The sequence below is a fragment of the Cynocephalus volans genome, chromosome 6 (genome assembly GCF_027409185.1).
Source record: "Cynocephalus volans isolate mCynVol1 chromosome 6, mCynVol1.pri, whole genome shotgun sequence".
NCBI classification, from domain to species: domain Eukaryota; kingdom Metazoa; phylum Chordata; class Mammalia; order Dermoptera; family Cynocephalidae; genus Cynocephalus; species Cynocephalus volans.
In genome coordinates, this window is record NC_084465.1 from 152,529,788 (window position 1) to 152,549,661 (window position 19,874).

General features: G+C 37.7%; 1 protein-coding gene across 4 annotated transcripts in view; it reads left to right on the forward strand.

The window, feature by feature from the left end:
- Positions 1–19,874, forward strand: part of CCNY (cyclin Y) — a 218,041-nt gene that overhangs the window by 170,294 nt on the left and 27,873 nt on the right. For 2 of the 4 annotated variants that reach the window (XM_063098704.1, XM_063098702.1), the window contains exons 4-7: positions 1,431–1,531; positions 7,364–7,399; positions 10,655–10,712; positions 10,809–10,928. In XM_063098704.1, coding sequence (XP_062954774.1) covers positions 1,431–1,531; positions 7,364–7,399; positions 10,655–10,712; positions 10,809–10,928 — 315 coding nt within the window. Of the gene's footprint in view, positions 1–1,430; positions 1,532–7,363; positions 7,400–9,392; positions 9,507–10,654; positions 10,713–10,808; positions 10,929–19,874 lie in introns of those variants that run through there. The other 2 variants (XM_063098701.1, XM_063098703.1) reach the window with 2 other exon arrangements.

Consider the following 19,874-nt stretch of genomic DNA (forward strand, 5'->3'; position numbering starts at 1 on the left):
CTTAATGAAATAGTGATTAATTTGATATGAAAATGCCATGTTAAAATTAACACCCAAGTTGTAGCTTCAACTTTACAAGCTTTCTTTTGCCCTTTCTTTACACAGGCACATAACAGTGTGAGCTTAAAAAGGAAAGTTCGAGAACAAATCATATCTTTTGCGTTTCCTGACTTTGGTTATTTCCTGTGACCTATAAGCTATTTATGTAAAACCCAAGCGCGTGAGGGTCACAGTGCTTAAGTAGTGCAGTGCCCTCTAGCTGTGATTTAAGGAATTGGATACCCAGAGTAGTAACTAGTATCATTTATTATTTAGTTTTCAGAGGAGATTCTGTTTATACATCTTTTATGTATTTCTTGGGCTGCTGAAGATTTTAATAATTTTATTACAGAGGAAACCTTATTATGTGGGAAGTAAATTTTAAGGTATTGAACATTTGGTCTCTAATTAGCCCTGTAGCTTCCTTTACTAAATTATGAACGGTGTACACCAAGGGTTTTGTTGGAGGAGGGCAGGTCAGGCAGGTAATTTTACAATCCCTAAGGAATTAGTTTTTTGGTTGCTGAAAATGACACCTAGACAGTCAACACTGGATCAGGCAAGTAGAAAAGTGTTCTCATGATTTGAGTTTTTTTGTATCTTGCTTTTGATCAAGAATTATCCAGATGGATGTGTACTGATCGTATTGTCCAAGTAGTTGCCAAATATCTATTTAGGATTTAACTAGTTGTCATCAGTGTATAATTTAAATTCTGTTTTCTCTACCATTATCTCTCAGAAGTAGTTCTTCGTTCTAAAGCCCTCCAAAGAGCTCAAGACTTGTACAGTTGCAAAAGAACCAGGCATAAGACTGCACAAGCATGCTACCAAAAGGTCATCCATTGGTGTATTTTCAAAAGTATCAGATAATCTTCCCCTTTAAAACATATTTTGGTCCTAACAAAGGAATACTTTGAAATTCAAGCAGATTAACCAGGAGATTCGAAATTAACATTGGCTGTGTTTTTGATGGCTCCCAAGTCATCTGTACCCGCAGAGTACAGAAAATGCTTACAGTGGACTTTGTTTTGATCTCAGTGCATAAAACCAGGATGCCACCTCAGTCATGGCTTTCATTAGCACATGGGCCCTGGGGCAGGTGATTTTTATGGATCCTGAAGCATACTCTTTGCTGCTATATTGAGAGAGTTTACTGTTCTCCTGATGAAGGAGGTTTGGGACAAAGAGTGGGTGGTGACTTTTATATGTGGAAGAGCAAGGAAGTTCATTTTATGAATAAAATGTTTTTGAATCATTCGCAGTGGTGATGTTAACATTTCTTGCCAAGATATTTTTCTTCCTTGGTCTGATCTCAAGCTAACGGAGTGATGTTCTTGGAAGAATTCTGAGCACTGTATAATTGTCTTTGTCTTGTTGCCATTGTTTTCTAGCATCCTCCAGGACAAATAGCAAGGAAATACAGCTCCTGCTCCACTATTTTCCTAGATGATAGCACAGTCAGTCAACCAAACCTCAAGTATACAATTAAATGGTGGGTATACAGATTTTTGCTTAACTGAGTGCATTTTCTGTTCCTGAAAATATTTCCGTTCCTGATCGGCTAAGCTGGTTGGATGTGGGGTCAGGCAGTGACAAGATTGGGTGGGCAGGCATGGGGAGAGCACTAACAATTCAGGAAATGTTTTTTAAAAGTGATTTTGGTAATTAAAATGTGAAGTGTTCAAAATATTTGTGCATATTACTACTTACCTAAAAAGACCAAAATTTCGAATTACTTTAAACGTAGATTATTTGAAATTTATTTTTGCTTTTTGTGCATACTTTCTACCTTTTCACTTTTCATTGACGCCGTCCTGGCATACTCTGCTAGTATTTTACCTCCTGAATAAAACAGTGCTCCTGTGGTCGCAGTTTAAGACTCAGGACTACAGTAGAAAGCCTGCCTCGCATAGTGAAAGTGTACTTGCCTGGGGTCTGGAGATCTGAGTTCTAATCTTGGCTCTCTCACCAACAGGGAGGGTTTGGGTAGGGCCCTTTTCTATGAGACCTTTAGTTCCTTATTTTAAAATGGAGTTTAAGAGGGAGGAAGGGGACTCTTTGGATGAAATTCATTCCCTTTTGGGGCTTCCGTTTCCTTATTTTAAAAGGGAGGGAGTGCTTTTTCCCCTGTAATGTTTCTGCTAGCATTGTGGTAATAACAACCCTTGGTAGGAATTACAGAGAATTTGATGTGCTGGAGTCTGTGGCCAGCAGCTCACCTGTGCAAAACCTGGGACATTTTTATCTCTACACTTGTTGAAGAAAGTCTATATTTAACAACAATACAGGTTAGCATATGAAATAGGTGTTTAAATGTGTAAACAAGAAGTATTATTCTCTGTCAGTGGGCCAGGTTTTCAGGCTTAAAAGCCCTGTTCTGAACATGCCCACATGAGACAGTCATGGCCTCAGTCAGGCTGTGAGGACTGTGACCATCTTCCATGGACAGTGTCCACTCCAGGTGGAAGACGAAAGACGAGACCAATGGATAGAGGCTACCTGTTTATGTACAATTCCCTTCTCCCCCGTAAGCTTGTGTGCTTCCCAGGTCCTAGTGGAAATGTAGCCTCTTCCCTCATTAGCCCGGCATTTAAGGGCATGGTAAGTGGCTAATGAACAGAAGCCCGAAAGTCAGCGTCGCAGCTGGGAAGGATTGGATCTTAGCTCCACAGTGCAGTTACCTGTGTGACCTTACCATACATTACTGCTTGGAAATGAGAGGGGTAGCACCTCTTGGAAGTACTTTCTAGATTAGTCATTAGTACTTGTGGAGAGAAGTGGAAGGCCCTGAAGATCTGTGCACCATGCGGCTGTTGGCATCTGCTCGAGCTCTGAAGAGCCTACAGTGAAAGCTACTAACTTGAATCCTGGGATCCACTTCACAGGAAGCGAGGCAGAATAAAGTAGAAGGAGAGTTTCACTTTCAGGGGCAGCAGGAGCTCTTGAGATTCACAAGTGGATCTGACCCTTAGATGATGTAAAATTGTCACTGGTTGTGATATAGACACTTAGGAGCCTGGTGGGAAAACTGAGTGACAATTTGGTAGTGCATTGGTCAAGTCGAGGAAGTGCAAGCACCTAAGTTACAAATGTGTGTCCATGTAAATCACTGGTTCCCGCCCTGGCTGCACCTAGGAGTCACCTGGGAGCTTAAAAACACCCTGAGTTTGATGTCTTCCCTGTAGATCCTGATTGAATTTGTCTGAGGTATAGTCTTGGTATCTGGATTTTTAAACCTCCCCAAGACATTCTAAGGGCAGCCAGGGTTAAAGACCTCTGATGTAAAAGGACAGATGCCCTCTCCTCCCCCACCAATGTCCCCTTGAAACTTTGAAAAAAACTATGAGTTAATATGTAAAGGATAAAGGAGCTGAAAAGCAGGAACGACTAAAATAGCTGACTGTGGAGACAAAATATTCAATGCAGATACTGTGGCTTTCCTGGCCCAAAAGACATTTACTCTGCACTGCCCAAATTTGAAATTCCTTCAGTCAGTAGTTCAGTTGCTTTAAAAAATATTTTCTTTTTAAAATGTACATTTGAGATCTGGGCAGGGTAGGCCCTAACTGAAGTAGTGCTGTCAGACTCCTTCCCTGTAAATACCAGCATCTCACACTTGGCTTGGTTATGAGCAAGGAGCAGAAGGATAAAAAACATTTTGAGGTGTTAACAGACCTGGGTGAGTTCTTCAGCCTGGGGTTTGACAGTATAAGGGGAGAGGGGTACTCAGAGGTAAAGTCAAAAAGTGGGTAGGAAGACACTAAATCCAAGTGCTATTTAATTCTAAAATTTTGCCTAAACCTTACCCTATGCCTGTCAAAAGGAAATTCCTACTTTCTTTTTTGCTTTTTCCACCTCCGCTAAATCTAAGTCCCTCTTGCCTCCTACCCCTGACATTAAAATTGATAACAGAATCATTAATACTGTAGTTCAGTTCCATTGTAGGCATAAGTGAGCATTTGTGGGCCAAACTTGCTTCCTGAAAACCAGTTATAATCTTGTTTCTGTGAGAGAACTCTTTTGAGTTCTAAACAACTGACTTGTAAGCTAATTTTTGACAGACAGCCCACGTGTATATTGGTGATTGCCAAAATTAATGAACATATTTACAAATTCTAGTTGGGGGTGGGATGGAGGGTTGAATGCTAGTCTAGCAGTGAAAGAAAAAGTATCAAAAGTTGAGGCAGTCATTCTACGCTCATTTTGTCTGTCAGCATAATTTCTTATTTTAAGAACTTGATTTTCCCATCTTTCCCCTCAATGCCAACAGCCGTGGTGTGAATTCAGAGTGTGCCAACCACTCACCATGCCTCTGGAACCATCCCCACCCCACCAAATCCTGTAACAAGCATAGGAAGGATGATCAGAGAAAAGGGTGGGGGGTAGTGGGGAGCCCCATTCACACAGTGGGCCAGGTTATCCATGGCCCTTGGCCTCCGAAGGTCAGAGAGCAGCTAATTGCCCACCAGCCTCTAACTCTGTGGTTTAGCTCCTCTGCAGCACCAGAACTTTCCACCTCTTGATCTTCAGAGGTTTTAGAACAGTCATGTGCTTTGCTGATTTTAGCTCTAGGTAAGAAGTAAGACAACTGCAGTGCCAATAATCACACATCTGTTCTGTTTTCTTGGGCAGGAAAATAGCATTTTCTTCCTTCCTAGCTATGTGGCAAAAGCAGCTGAGCAAACCCTTTAGTCCAAATGTACTTCTGTTCTCTGATTTGGCTCTGGCCTCTCCTTGGGGAAACCTCACCGTTTTCTGAGGACATGGCAGAACTGACCAGGCCTCTTAAGCTGGGCACTTGGAATGAAGCCTCAAGTCCGGGACTGATTCAGTTGTCAACTGACTGCCTTTTCCCCGGCAATCACTTCTTTCTAGATGACCAGCTCAACTGGCCTGTGGAGCTCTGTGACACATGAATCCCCGCTTAGTGTTCTCACTTTCCAGGTTGTAACCTTGAGTGGAAATTGGCCTACAGAGTGGCTCTATTTTTCCTTGAGGTCTTAGGCCATGATAATGTCCAGTCTTGCCTTCGGCTTGAGAAGAGATAGTGACCTCGGGGCCCTGAAGATTGTCGCCCACTCTGCAGAAGCCAAAAGACCTCTTGGTAGAGGAATAACAATGATAAAAGTAACTATTGCTTTAGAAATTTATATTTGAGATAATGCTTCTATATATTTTATTTTATTTGGTCATAGTAACAACTCTGTGATGTGGGTTGTATTGTCCTCATTTTATAGTTAAGGAAATGAAGACTCTGAGAGGTGGGTTAACTCTAATAAATGAAACAGCCATGTTTTGAAGCCAGGTTGGTCTGACTTCAATCCAGTGATGTTTCTCCTGTCTTGTGCTCCCTTGCAGGGGAAGCAAGAATCATTTTTTTCTCAATCAATGAAAGATATTAAACTAATCACCGCACTAAACCCAATCATATGAAACATTCAATTTAAATCTGACATTAGATTAGAAAAGCAATCATCACAGCCTGACTATTACATGGATAAAACAGTAGTTTCTCCCTTTTTTTCCACAGGCAACATAGGGGAATGAAAGGGCACAAAACCATTACACAAATCAGAAATCCTGGCATCTCATGTCTGAACCTGAGTTTTCTCATTTATAAAATAGATTCAATAACATCTGTTTTCTGTTACAGGGTTATTAATGTATGTGAAAAAACTTTGAAAACCGTATTATTATTTTATTAAATTCTGAAGCCCTTTCACCCCAGTTACAATTCCTTTATTAGCTTAGCTGTTTTTCAAGATGTTAGGAGAAAAAAGATATATTTCCATTTATTTGCTCATGAGTACTTTAACACTTAGCTGAAATTATTTGAATGAGTAGATCTGGAAAGAGATTTGGAAGAATATAAGTTTTGTGATAGAGTGAGATTAGCTATTGTTATATTAAGTCATAGGTAAACATCTGAGCTCTTTGGAATTCAAGATGCATGCCCAAGTCTCTAAACTGGTGTCACCGAGTAAGCAGACATATTTGGGACTGATAATGTGTCTCCAAGTTGGTGTCCTGGATGGCAGTTTCTGTGCTCTGAGAGAACCAGAACACAGTTTTATACAGCCAACAAGCCATGTTTTTAGAAGCTTAAAAAATGATTTTTGGCTTCCTCAATAAATTTTAAAGTAAACAAAAATAGTGGAAGAATCTAGACGTTTTTGATAGAGGAAATTTTTTTAAATGGCCAGTCAACTCGAATAACCTTGGCAACCTGATAGGTGACTAAAGAAACTCAAATTGAAAAAAAGGTATAATTTTTTACAGTTGGAGAACACTCTTTCAAAACATTCAAGGTGAGTGCTGCAAGTGTGAGGTGATACAGACACTAGTGGGGAAGTATGCTGGTACAGTCTTTCTGCAAAGATATTTGGCAGTATATGTTGGGAGCCTTACCATTACTAATGACTGTAGAACAACTACTTCCAATTACAGGATGTTTTCTTATGGAAATAATCTAGTCTTAAATTGCACAAATATTTTTCTGTGAGAATGTTCATTAGGGTGTCAATTATAATTGCAAAATATTTGAAACAAATGTTCAATAGTAGGGGAATAGTTAAGTAAATTATTCAACAACCATATGATGGAATATAATCAGCCATTTAAAATCATGTTTTTGAAGAATATTTTAATGGTAAGAAAAATGTTAGCATAATAAAGGTAAAAGTAGGATGCAAACCTGTTTACACATATAATTTATAGATAGAAATGGATAGCTGTATATGTCATGCTAATAGTAATTATCTTTGGACAGAGGGATGATTTTTCTTTATACTTTCTGTATTGTCCAAAATTTCTACAATGAATATAATGTATTTTCTAGCCGGAAAAAATTATTTTAAAAAAGAAAAAATTCAGGGGAGGAGAATGTAATTGTTCATTAAATTCAAATCTTTTAAAATGTAAGGTAAAATTTTAAGGTAGTCTACAAATAAAAGTCATTTCAGTAAGTGAATGGATAAGTTGGGTAGGTTGCCAGTAGGTTGTTGATTTAAGATAAAAATATCAAATTTCTGTTTAATATTTTTCTGGTAAAAAATAAAAATTTTGATTGAAAGAGCAGTTTGTTTCTAACTATCACTTAAAGTTCACTTGTTTCAAGAAAAGATTTAATAATTCCTGGGAATGAGTGCCAGATTTATTTATTTGGAAGAGGGCATTTTCTTGATCGCATTCTGAATGAAATGGGACTGTTCAGATGGATTGTTTGGATTTTACTTAAATTTAAATATGTTTAGACTGATGTCAGGTAATACATGAGGTCTCGAATATGCTATGAAACATTGAACTCCTGCCTTTTATTTTACAGTGTAGCTCTTGCAATATATTATCACATCAAAAACAGGTATGTGGATGATTAATTTTATGCTTAAAAATATCACACATTTTCTTCTATTATGTTTTTCCTATTATATTCTAGTTGCCTCAACCTTTGAATTTTATGTTCTTAATTCATATTTTCATAGACTTTCTAACGGTACTATAATTTACCAGACTTCTCAGGTAAGTGCTGCTTCTGAATCAGAGGAAGCCAAACGGGAGTTTGATTAAAACCAGCAAAACAGAACAAACTTCTTGATAATATTCAGCTTCTTCTTCATTCTTTGTTTTCTGTATAATTTGTTTAAATATTCTGTATTTTATAAAATATTTAAAAAATTTAGTGTGTGCAACTTTCACATAAAAAATGTTTATAGTTTGAATTCAGTAGAGAAAATTTTGGTATAAATCTAGACATAAATTGTTTTAATGTAGTAGAAGCCCTCTCTCTAATATAAGTATATCTGGCAATAGTTTATTTAATTAAAAAGTTAGTTAAAACGGGATCAAAAAGAAATCTACCTTAAATATTTATTTCAACATAAAACATGTAAGAATACGTTTATTTGCCAATTTTTTAATGCAGTATCAAGACTTTTGCTTCAAGTATGGATATTGATTGGAGTACCAAAATGTCTTTCTTTCATAATCTACACCTATAATTCATCCTTCCCAAGTTGGTATTTTCTTTCCTCCTCCCATCAGGGAGAGAACTTAAAGACATTTGCAGGACAATCAGTGTAGAATCTTTCGGGTTTGGACCACAGCTAATCTGCAGCAGATTTATTTGTAGTGATTTCCTTTTATTGGGTCTTTCTAAAGCATTCTTCTTAGTTTTCGTAAGAACAAAGCCACTGTCATTGCAGTCATATATATGAGTATAATGAGCACAACTGGCGTGAAGTAGTTTGGGAACAAGCTGAGCTCATGTGAAGCATGGATCTCAGCCTGTGGGAGCAACACCACCTTCACCACCTTTACAAAGAGAGGAGAGAGTTAGGGGAAGTCAGTGAAGTGGTTCAGAGCTTCTAGTGTACAGCTCTCTGGGAAAACACAAATATCTGGAAGCAAACACCTGGAAAGGCATTCTCCCTAATAACCTATTACCAAAATTGTGATCCATGGTTCTTTATGGTGCTTGAGAATTTTAAATTTAAGAACTTACAAACTGTACTTTTGGAACTCTGAATCTTGAACCAGAATAAAAATGTAAATTTTTGTCTTGTTTATATCTGTGGTACTAATTCAGACTTTTATTTAAACCTTAACTAACAATGTAATACTACTAGTGAAGCTCAGATGTGCTTTCAAACCAATTATTCATTAGCATCTTTTAGAGATTTCTCAGTTCTTAAACCATTGTGGATTGCGAAGTTAGCTTTGCCATACGTAGCTAATAATAATGAGCCAACATTATTCAGCACTTACCCTGACTATTCTGGTCAGTTCTTTACATGCATTATCTCATTTAGTTTTAATAACAACTCCATGTGGTGATAACTGTTCTTATTATCTCCATTTTACAAATAAACTTAGACACAGAGAGATTCAATAATTTGCTGAAGATTATGCACCAAGTAAATTGGGGAATTCGAAATTGAACCCAAACAATCTACCACTCAGACCTTTAATCATAGTGTTCTCCTAGATTCATGGTGATGAATTGTGCCATAAGTGAGTGGAAGTGGGTAGAGTCCAAGTGAAAAAGTGAGCATTTGTAAACAAGCATAATCTAGGTCTCTAGGGAGGAGGAGGCATGGCTGTCTGCAGACTTTGTGATAAGTCATACTGGGCAAACAAACCTTTGGAGCTGGTGATTGATTCATTAGCTTGATAGAGATGGTGCTATTCAGCTGGGATACACAGCTTTTAATGAAGGTGAACCAAACACTCCACTTTTCAGAGGATTCAGTTTTTTTCCCAAGTCATTTTAGCTCCCATTCTTGATCCTCTTTTATATTCTTAACCTGTGTTTTCGTTTTTAGAATTACTTTTGGTGAATGTTTCTCTAGAGTGCTGGGTGGCTTTTCAGGGGCTCTCATGCATCAGGAAAATTGAACAGGGATCAGTTGCTTGAGGAAGTGGGATGCTGGACGCTTCACAGCACCTGGAATGTCTTTCAGAGGCTATAAGTAAGTTGAAGGAATCAGCTGATTCTGCCCGGCCAGGGTTATTATCAGAGGAAGTGTAACCTGGTGCACCCAGAGGACTTGTCTTTATGCTTTCAGACTCTGCTGTCAGGTTAAACCTTTCTTTCACTCAGGTTTATCTTTGTTGCTTGTGTTCAGGTGAGCAGGCAAGTGCAAGTGAGCACGGGTGTGAATGCCCTGAGCTTTAGAAGCAGTAACCATTGTGCCAATATAGGAATGAAAATTGAGCTGTTTTGTTAAGCTCTTTCTTTCTCTTTTATTTCTATGCACAGTGTATTTATAAAGCAGCAATTGTAGAGTTTGCCATGAAAGGTGTGTGTTAGGGGCAGGTCTGTAGACTTCTGATGTTCTCAAGCCTAACTGGCATTGAAAGCACAAACTATGGAAATTGTATGCTATTATCCAAAAGCAATGTTTCCCAATTTGGCTTTTTAAAGAAAAATTTTTAGGCAAAACTCAAATTACATAAAACAGACGAAAGAAGAGCTGTCACTGGTGAGGTGCAGATGGTCGCTGCAGATCATAGCAGCCCAAGGCACTGGTTTACAGTGAAAGCCACCACTTTACCAGCATTTATCAGCCATTCTTTTATAGGTTTATTGTATTCAGCCTTTCTACTTGTTACCTTTTGTTTTTCAATATAAAATTATGAAACTCTTAATTAATGAAGTAGTCAAGTTGCATGTTGTGAACATTTCAAACTGACCTCAAAGGTGCATGGAATGTTGGTTCTTACCCTCAGACTTCTTTCCTGTCAACTACGATGTGGTGTTGGTTTAAAGAGATCCATCAGCCTTTGCTCAGAAATGAGACATTAAAAGAAATTTAAGTTATTTGCTTAGGTTTGGTTCATTTGAAAACTCAGAAAATGAAAATCTAGATTTTTACTTAATCCAACTAAATTTGGTTGATAACCTTTATTTCCATGGACTATTCAAACAAAAATGATGAAATGTTGTGTCCAAGAAAAACAAAATATTATTCATGAATAACCAGTGGTGTCTCTTACATTTAGCACTGCCTATTGTTTCTTGAAATACAATTGAATCAAAATTTATTTTTGTTTTATTTTGAATGATACTTATTCCTATAAGAAAGTAAGCTCCATTTTCTATTATTTCCCCAACCAGGGACCCAGATGGAAGGATGCTCTTAGATATTTTTGATGAAAACCTTCACCCTCTTTCGGTAATATTCTCCTCCTTGCATTTCATGAGATTGTTTAATTATTTCTCTCTTGGTCCTTTTGGGTGACCAGTCATCTGAAAATGTTTCCTTCTCCAGAAATCCGAAGTGCCACCAGATTATGACAAACACAACCCAGAGCAGAAGCAAATTTACCGGTTTGTTCGGACGCTGTTCAGTGCTGCTCAGCTGACCGCTGAATGTGCCATTGTCACTCTGGTGAGTGCCTTCAGGATGACCACACTTGTCCCCTCACCAGGTGGTCCTGGGCCCGTTCCTGTAGTTCACCGGAGTGGGGTGCAAGCAGGGAATCGTTACCAGGTGACCCTGGGGAAACTATGGTGCAAGCTTCAGTGTTGTCTTTTTTTCGGGGAGATAGAGTATGGATATCACAAAAGAGGGTGTGACATCTGTTTCACAGTCCTCACCTAAAGTCATTAGCAAAATCACATTCCAAATCAATAAATTCTGAAATGTTAAATGCAGGTAAGTAAAACAGTTGGGCTAAGGAGGAATGAGAAGGATCAAGGCCACCTGCTATTAATGTCCTGGTTTCCTGCTGTTGTTTCTCTACAAAGATTTTAATGACATTATAAGATGTGATAAATGTATGCATCCTGTATGAATACATGTATAGGAAGGAATATGTATATTGCTAGCTTCTGTTTTGTTATATTTGTGTACATTTTCTGTAAGATATTCAGAGACAACATGGAGGTAATCTGCATTTTAAGACTAAAGAGAAAAAATTAAAATGTATTCTTACTTAAATCCTTAAAACTTTATGGACTATTTATGTCAAATCTCATTTGGGAAATAGATTTAACAATGGAACCTGTTGTCACTGACTTTTTACATGTGTGTAACTCAGGTAAGAAATTAGTGTTGCCTGTGAATGAGCTACCTTGGAGATCAGAAAACCATTCCCTATTGTTTCTGAGAAGAGATTATTGTCTAATAGAAATTTTGTGTGACCTAAGGACTCTGTATTTCTGCCACACTAAGAGCTTTGTGCTCTCAGGCTAATTCAACAGCAAACCTGTTTGCTTGTTAATTCCATTCGTTCATCCGTTTGTTCATTCTGTCTCATTGAACTTGAAGCCTAAAGGGTAAAACAGACATTCGAGTAATCATTAGGTCTCATGTCTTAATTGACAAATGTATTGCCCAGCTTTGTTTCCCAAAAGGATTTCAAGTTCTTACAAAAACACACATCACGGTAACCGGGCTGAGATTTTTATGTAGGGAAATTGTGTTGAAAGGAAAAGAAGGTTAAGAAAACCAGATGAAGCCACAGATGAGACTAGCATTTTTCATTGTAACTACTGATGTCTTCACTTGTCCTACCAGGTAAGCTGGTGGTTTAGCAGGATGTTAGTTGGTTTTGGGGTCTTGCTGGGGTGAGCCTGGAGGGGAGCAGCTTTAGAGTCCTTCATGGTGGATGCGGCACTGCAGACCTATCTCCGGCTGCCACCGCTGCCTTAGCTGCAGTCAGCCTGCAGGCTGTGGTCCAAACAGTCAGTCAGATGCATTCCCAGGGCGAGACCCTTGTAGGATGACTCTTCCCTTCTCTTGTGTCCATTAGAGTTAGAAGCAGCCATTCAGGGCAGGTGTGGTCTAGAGTTGGCAGAGATGAACTAATCCCTGCATTTCTCCTGGGCGTGTGTTTGGCATCTTGGCATGCCGCCCAGCAGGAGGTGGGGAGGGACAGCAGTGAGTGCTGACTCTGCTGCCCACAAGGAGCAAGACTGCAGCCTGCTGTGCTAAGAGAGCTCACAGGACCTTCCAACACGCAGAACCTAGTTAACCCAAAGCAGGCATTGATTGCGTAGCTCAAAGTAGCAGTAACAAAGTATCACTAAGTATGTTTTTTTAGCATTGCAGGATATGCTAAAAACTCTGCTAATGATACTGACAAGTGAAGAAATTTAAAAAGTGCGTTAAGAACATTGAATCGCACCTTGCTGAGTTATGTTACCTTTTTACGTAAGGGCAATGATGAGGTGTGTGGAGGGCCATAGCATCTGATTGCCCCTCCGTGCAGCCTGTCCTTTCTCTCAGCAGTTACCCAACCTGGGAGACCCTTAGAACCAGGAACGGACATCCGTTGTAGGGTGGGGTACATGGATGACAAAAGTAAGCTCACCGCCTGTCTGAACTGGGAATCTTTGGTTGTGAGGATGTGAAACCCCCACCAAGAGGCCAAGGAAGAAGGAGATTTATTGTAAGGTCCTGGAGTGTTCCCATATATCCCTTGTCCTCTAGAACTGGGGCCCATTGGGGTCTGCAGCATTAATTTGCAGGTTGAATTTTACTGCTTCAGATCGGGCGTGGCAGGGAAGTAGCTGCTCCAACCCCAACTCTACCTTTCTCTTCCTTTTAAGGCCCCGCACCGGCTAACTCGATCTCTTGTGTTTAGTTAACATTTTGGACAGGGAAAGAATTTTGACTGGCTCAGTTCCTTTGCGGTCAGGTGTTCACCTGTACAACAATCAGTCATGGCCCGGATGTAATAGGAGCTTTGTTTTCTCATTATTTTGAGCCATTATTTTTCTCCCTTTGCACTCTCTGTTCAAAACCTGCAGTTGATAAAAAAATTTTTTTCTTTCTTTAATAATAAGGTAACCTTAGCTACTATAACTTTTTTACTTTATAAACTTTTTAATTTTTTAAAACTTTTAACGCTTAGCTTAAAACACAAACACATTTATGGCTGTACAAAAATATTTTCTTTTTTGTGTCCTTATTTATAAGCTTTTTTCCATTTTCTAATGTGGTTTATTTTTTTTAATTGAAACAATCAACTATACATATTTGTGGGGTACAGAGTTGACTATTACTTATGTACAATATGTGAAGATCAAATCAGAATAATTAGCATATTCATCATTACAAAATGTAATCTTTTTAAAAAATTTATGTTTTTTTTTTTTACTTTTTAAATGGAATTTCTCAGCTCCATTATAATCTTATGGGACCACTGTCACATTATGTGGTCCTTTGCTGACTGAAACATCATTATGCAGCACATGATTGACTGTATTGTGCAACCATCACCGCAGCCTAATTTCAGAATGTTTTCAACACCCCATAAAGATACCCCTTCTCCCCATCCTCTACCGCAGGCCCAGGCAACAGCTAATCTATTTCTTGTCTCTATGGATTTGCCTATTCTGGACATTTCATATAAGTGGAATCATGTTTGATCGTTTGTGACTGGCTTTTTTCACCTGCATAATGGTTTCCAAGTCCATCCATATTGTAGCCTATATTTCATTCTTTTTTATTGCCAAATAATATTCCATTGTATAATTATACTACATTTTTAAAATTCATCAGTTAATGGACATTTAGGTTGTTTCTACTTTTTAGCTATTATGAATAATGCTGCTGTTAACATTTGTGTATAAGTTTTTGTGTGGGCATGTTTTCATTTCTCATAGTATATATCTAGGAGTGGAATTGCTGGGTCATATGGTAACTCTCTGTTTAACTTTTTGAGGAACAGAGTGTTTTCCATAGAGGCTGTACCATTTTACATTCCCATTGGCAATGTTAAGAGATTTCCAATTTCTCCATATCACATACTCATCAACACTGTTATTGTTTTTCTTTTTTATTTTAACCACTCTAGTGGGTGTGAAGTGTTACTTTACTGTACTTTTGATTTGCATTTCCCTGATGATTAATGATTTTGATCATCTTTTCATTTTATTGGCCATTTGCAGGGGTTTTTTTTTTTTTTTAGTAATGTCTATTCAGATTCTTCGCCCATTTAAAAAAAATTTTTTTTTGTTTTGTTATTGAATTGTAAGAGTTCTTTATATATTCTCGATACAAATCCCTTGTCAGGTATGTGAATCACTAATATTTTCTCCTGTTCTCTGTGCTGTCCTTTCACTTTTGTAATGGAATCATTTCCAGCATAGGTTTTCATTTCATGAAGCCCAGTTATTTTTTTCTTTTGTTACTTGTGCTTTTGGTGTTTTAGCTAAGAAACCATTTCATAATCTATGTTCATGGTGATTTACCTCTATATTTTCCCTCAGGAGTTTTAATTTTAGCTTCTGCATTTAGGTCTGTCATCCATTATGAGCTAATTTTTGTGAGAGATCCAAATTCATTCTTTTGAATTTGGATGTCCAGTTGTCTCAGGATCATTTATTGAAGAGGGTATCCCTTTCCCAATTGGACTATCTTGACATCCTTGTCAAAAGTCACTTAACCATAAAGGCAAAGGTCTATTTCTGGATTTTCAATTTTATTCCATTGATCTATATGTACATTCTTTATTCAAGATGACACTGTCTTGATTACTGATTACCATAGATTTATGGTTGAAATCAGAAAGTATGAGTCTTTTTTGTTCTTCCCTTTCTATGTTGTTTTGGCTGTTCTGTGGTCCTTGCATTTCCTAATGAATTTTAGAATTAGCTTGTCAACTTCTGCTCCCTCCCTCCCCCAAATAAAAATAAACCAGCTGAGATTTTGATAGGGATTGCATTGAATATTTAAATCAATTTGGGGAGTATTGCAGTCTTAATAGTAAGTCTTCCAATCCATATGCATGGGGTGTCTTTCCATTTGTTTGTATTTTCTTTAATTCGTTTGATGATTCTGTAGATTTCAGTGTGCAAGGATTTCAGTGTACATGCCTTACACTTTTTTGTTAAATTTATTTCTTGATATTTAATCCTTTTCATGTTGTTATAAATGAAAATTTTTCAAATTTCATTTTTGGTGTTTTATTGATGGTGTATAGGAGTACAATTGATTTTTGTAGATTGATCTTATATCCTGCCACATTGCGGAATTTATTTATTGTTCTAATGGTTTTTAGTAGAGTCTTTGGAATATTATATATGCAAGATCCTGTTGTGCAAATAGAGTTAGCTGGATGCCTTTTATTTCTTTTTCTCACCTGGGTGCCCTGGTTACTACCTTCTGTACAGTGTTGACTAGAGGTGGCAAGAGGATACATCCTTGTCTTCTTATTGATCTTAGGGGGAAAGCTTTCAATTTTTCTCCATTAAATAAGATGTTAGCTGTGGTTTTTTTTAGAGATGAACTTTATCAGATTGAAGAAGTTCCCCTGTATTCCTAATATGTGGAGTGTTTTTATTTTGAAGGGGATTAGATTCTGTCAAATGCTTTTTAAAAAATTTACTGAGATTGATCATGTGGCTTTTGTCTTTTATTCTATAAATACGTTAAAGCACCCTTGAATTGCTGGGATAAATCCTACTTGGTTGTGGTGTGTGATTCCTTTTTATATGTTGTTGGACTCAGTTTGCTAGTATTTTGTTGAGGATTTTTGCATCTGTATTTGTAAGAAATATTGGTCTGTGGTTTTCTTGTGACATCTTTGGTTTTGATATCACAGTAACACTGGCCTTATAGATTGAGTTGGGAAGTATTCCTTCCACTTCTGTTTTTTTAAAGGTTTGTGAAGGTTTGGACATGGTTTAACTTTATTTGTTGTTTGCATCCATAAGCACGCTTTACACTGAGTTTTATTTGTTCGGATTAATCGTATGACCATGGTGGCTGGCACGAAATTTACCAATCCTAGATTAGCGTAACTTAGTCAAACTTTTGTTCATTGCTAAATTTTTATCACTGCTGTGTCCCATGGGGGTGTGGCTAGGCGAGGTGTCATGAGCTGCCTGGTTGGCATGCTTGAAGTCTACTCCTTTTGGTTGTTGTTGACTTAGAGGGTGTTTTCATTGGGAGTTCAGATGCTTGCATGTGTAACTTCACTAGTAACTAGTAAAAAGGCTAGGACCAAACCTATGTTTATGGAGTTTGGGTACTCATCCTGGTATTTTCAGTACCTAGCTTTGGTAGTTTAAGCTACATCAACTCTACTAATTTTCGGCTGGATGCTAAATTTTTGAATTTGGGTGCTATGTGAGTATTGGGAGGGAGGTTGAAAATCCTGATAAGAAAAAGGGTTGGGTTTCAGCCCATTAAGCCTAAATTTTGGGCAAAAATTAATTTGCTTTACTTGAGGGTTGGGCTGAAACCCATTTCTAGATGAGTTTATAATTAAATTGAGGGGCTTGTTTTGGTTGAGGTCTGTTGGGTTGGGGCGTTGCTGTGGGCATCTCCAGTTGATGGGTGGGTGTATCTCTTGTTTTTGGGGTTTGGCAGGAGGAAATAAAAACCCATAGTCTGCTAAGATTGGGGGGGGGGGTTGTGGACTTAACCAGGGCTAGTCACGTGGGTTGTGTGCACCTGGGTTGCATGCACCTTTCGTGTGTTATGTCCTACAGGCATGAATGAATTAGCACCTTATGGTTGGCATGTGAGAGGTAAACATTGATTCAAAGTCCAGCTACAGCGGATTTGACTGTGTCGAGGCCTCCCTAGGCCAATGCTGAGCCCCGGCACCCCCCCAACCAGTTATGTGTGATCATGGGCTGACTAGTCATTAGTTCATTGAGATGTCTTATTTAAGTGGAACGAGTGGATGATCTTAACGCCATGGCCCTGAAGTAAGAACCAGATGCCAGATATAGTTTCAGGCTAGAAACCCCCAAGGTTCATGGGTCCGGAGCAAGGAGAGGAACACTTCCTGAGTGGGTTGCTGGTTTCTCGAAGCTTGGTAGTCAAGCAACCAACGTTGGAGGGGATATGCATGTTGGCTAGACATGATTTGACTTGGATGTGCTACATTTGATCAAGGTATTAACGTTTGTTGTGAATACTCATGTTCGGGTCGGCTTCATGCCTGATAAACCACCCTGTGTCTTATGTATGGTAAACACTTATTTAAATGTTTGATACAATTTACCATGGTAGCCATCTTCACCAGGGTTTTTCTTTGTTGGAAGTTTTTATATTACCAATTCAATCTCTTTGCTTAGGTTATCTCTTCTTGAGTCTGCCTTGGTAGTTTGTGTCTTTCTAAGAATTTGCGTATTTCATCTAAGTTAATTCATTGGCAGACAGTTGTTCATAGTATTTATTCCCTTATGTGTCTTTGTATTTCTGTAGTCTGTTATGTCCACTCTTTGTTTCTGATTTCATTAATTTAAGTCTTCTCACTCTTTCTCTTGGTTGGTCTGGCTAAAGGTTTGCCAATTTTGTTGATTTTTCCAAAGAACTAACTTTTGTTTTCATTGATTTTTTTCTGTTTTCTTATTCTCTATTTTATTTATTTCCACTTTAATCTTTATTACTTCCTTCCTTCTACTTGCTTTCATTTTAGTTGGCTCTTTGTCTTCTAATTACCAAACATACAAGGTTAGGTTATTGTTTCGAGATCTTTCTTCTTTTTTAACACAGACATCTGCACTTAAGCGTTTCCCTCTAAGTTTTAGCTGCATTGCATTGCATAAATTTTTGATATATTGTGCTTTCATTTTCATACATGTATTTTTTTAAATAAGCCTTTTATTTTAGAAAAGTTTTAGATTTACAGAAAAATTGTGCAAATAGGACAGTTTCTGTCCAGTTTATTATTAACATCTCTAATGTTATATCATATTATATATTATATATCTATAATGTTATATCATATTATATAATGTGTAGTATTACCATCTTATAATAATGTGATATATTTGTTACAATTAATGAACTGATATTGATATGTTATTATTAATCCAAGTTCATTCATTATTTAGATTTCCTTAGTTTTATTCAGTGTCCTTTTTCTTTTCCTGGATCCCATCCTGGACATCACATTACATTTAGTTGTCATGTGCCCTTGGCTGTGATAGTTTGATCTCAGACTTGCCTTGTTTTTAATGATCTTGACAGTTTGGGGCATACTGTTAGGTGTTTCATAGAATGTCCTTCAATTGGGATTTGTCCCATGTTTTTCTCATGGACTTGGATTATATGTTTTATGAAAGAAAACCACAGTTAAAATACCATTTTCATCACATCATATTAAAGGTACATATGATTACCACAACTTTTATTTTATTTTATTTATTTTATTTTTTTTTATAGTTCAGTATTAACTTTTTTTTTTTTAAATTTTATTTTGTCGATATACATTTTGGCTGATTATTGCTCCCCATCACCAAAACCTCCCTCCCTTCTCCCTTTCCCCCTCCCCCCCAACAATGTCCTTTCTGTTTGCTTGTCGTATCAACTTCAAGTAATTGTGGTTGTTATATCTTCTTCCCGCCCCCCCGGGTTTTGTGTGTGTGTGTGTGAATTTATATATTAATTTTTAGCTCCCACCAATAAGTGAGAACATGTGGTATTTCTCTTTCTGTGCCTGACTTGTTTCACTTAATATAATTCTCTCGAGGTCCATCCATGTTGTTGCAAATGGCAATATTTCATTCGTTTTTATAGCTGAGTAGTATTCCATTGTGTAGATGTACCACATTTTCCGTATCCACTCATCTGATGATGGACATTTGGGCTGGTTCCAACTCTTGGCTATTGTAAAGAGTGCTGCGATGAACATTGGGGAACAGGTATGCCTTCGACTTGATGATTTCCATTCCTCTGAGTATATTCCCAACAGTGGGATAGCTGGGTCGTATGGTAGATCTATCTGCAATTGTTTGAGGAACCTCCATACCATTTTCCATAGAGGCTGCACCATTTTGCAGTCCCACCAACAATGTATGAGAGTTCCTTTTTCTCTGCAACCTCGCCAGCATTTATCGTTCATAGTCTTTTGGATTTTAGCCATCCTAACTGGGGTTAGATGGTATCTCAATGTGGTTTTGATTTGCATTTCCCGGATGCTGAGTGATGTTGAGCATTTTTTCATATGTCTGTTGGCCCTTTGTATATCTTCCTTAGAGAAATGCCTACTTAGCTCTTTTGCCCATTTTTTAATTGGGTTGCTTGTTTTTTTCTTGTAAAGTTGTTTGAGTTCCTTATATATTCTGGATATTAATCCTTTGTCAGATGTATATTTTGCAAATATTTTCTCCCACTCTGTTGGTTGTCTTTTAACTCTGTTAATTGTTTCTTTTGCTGTGCAGAAGCTTTTTAGTTTGATATAATCCCATTTGTTTATTTTTCCTTTGGTTGCCCCTGCTTTTGGGGTCGTATTCATGAAGTCTGTGTCCAGTCCTATTTCCTGAAGTGTTTCTCCTATGTTTTCTTTAAGAAGTTTTATTGTTTCAGGGTGTATATTTAAATCCTTAATCCATTTTGAGTTGATTTTAGTATACGGTGAGAGGTATG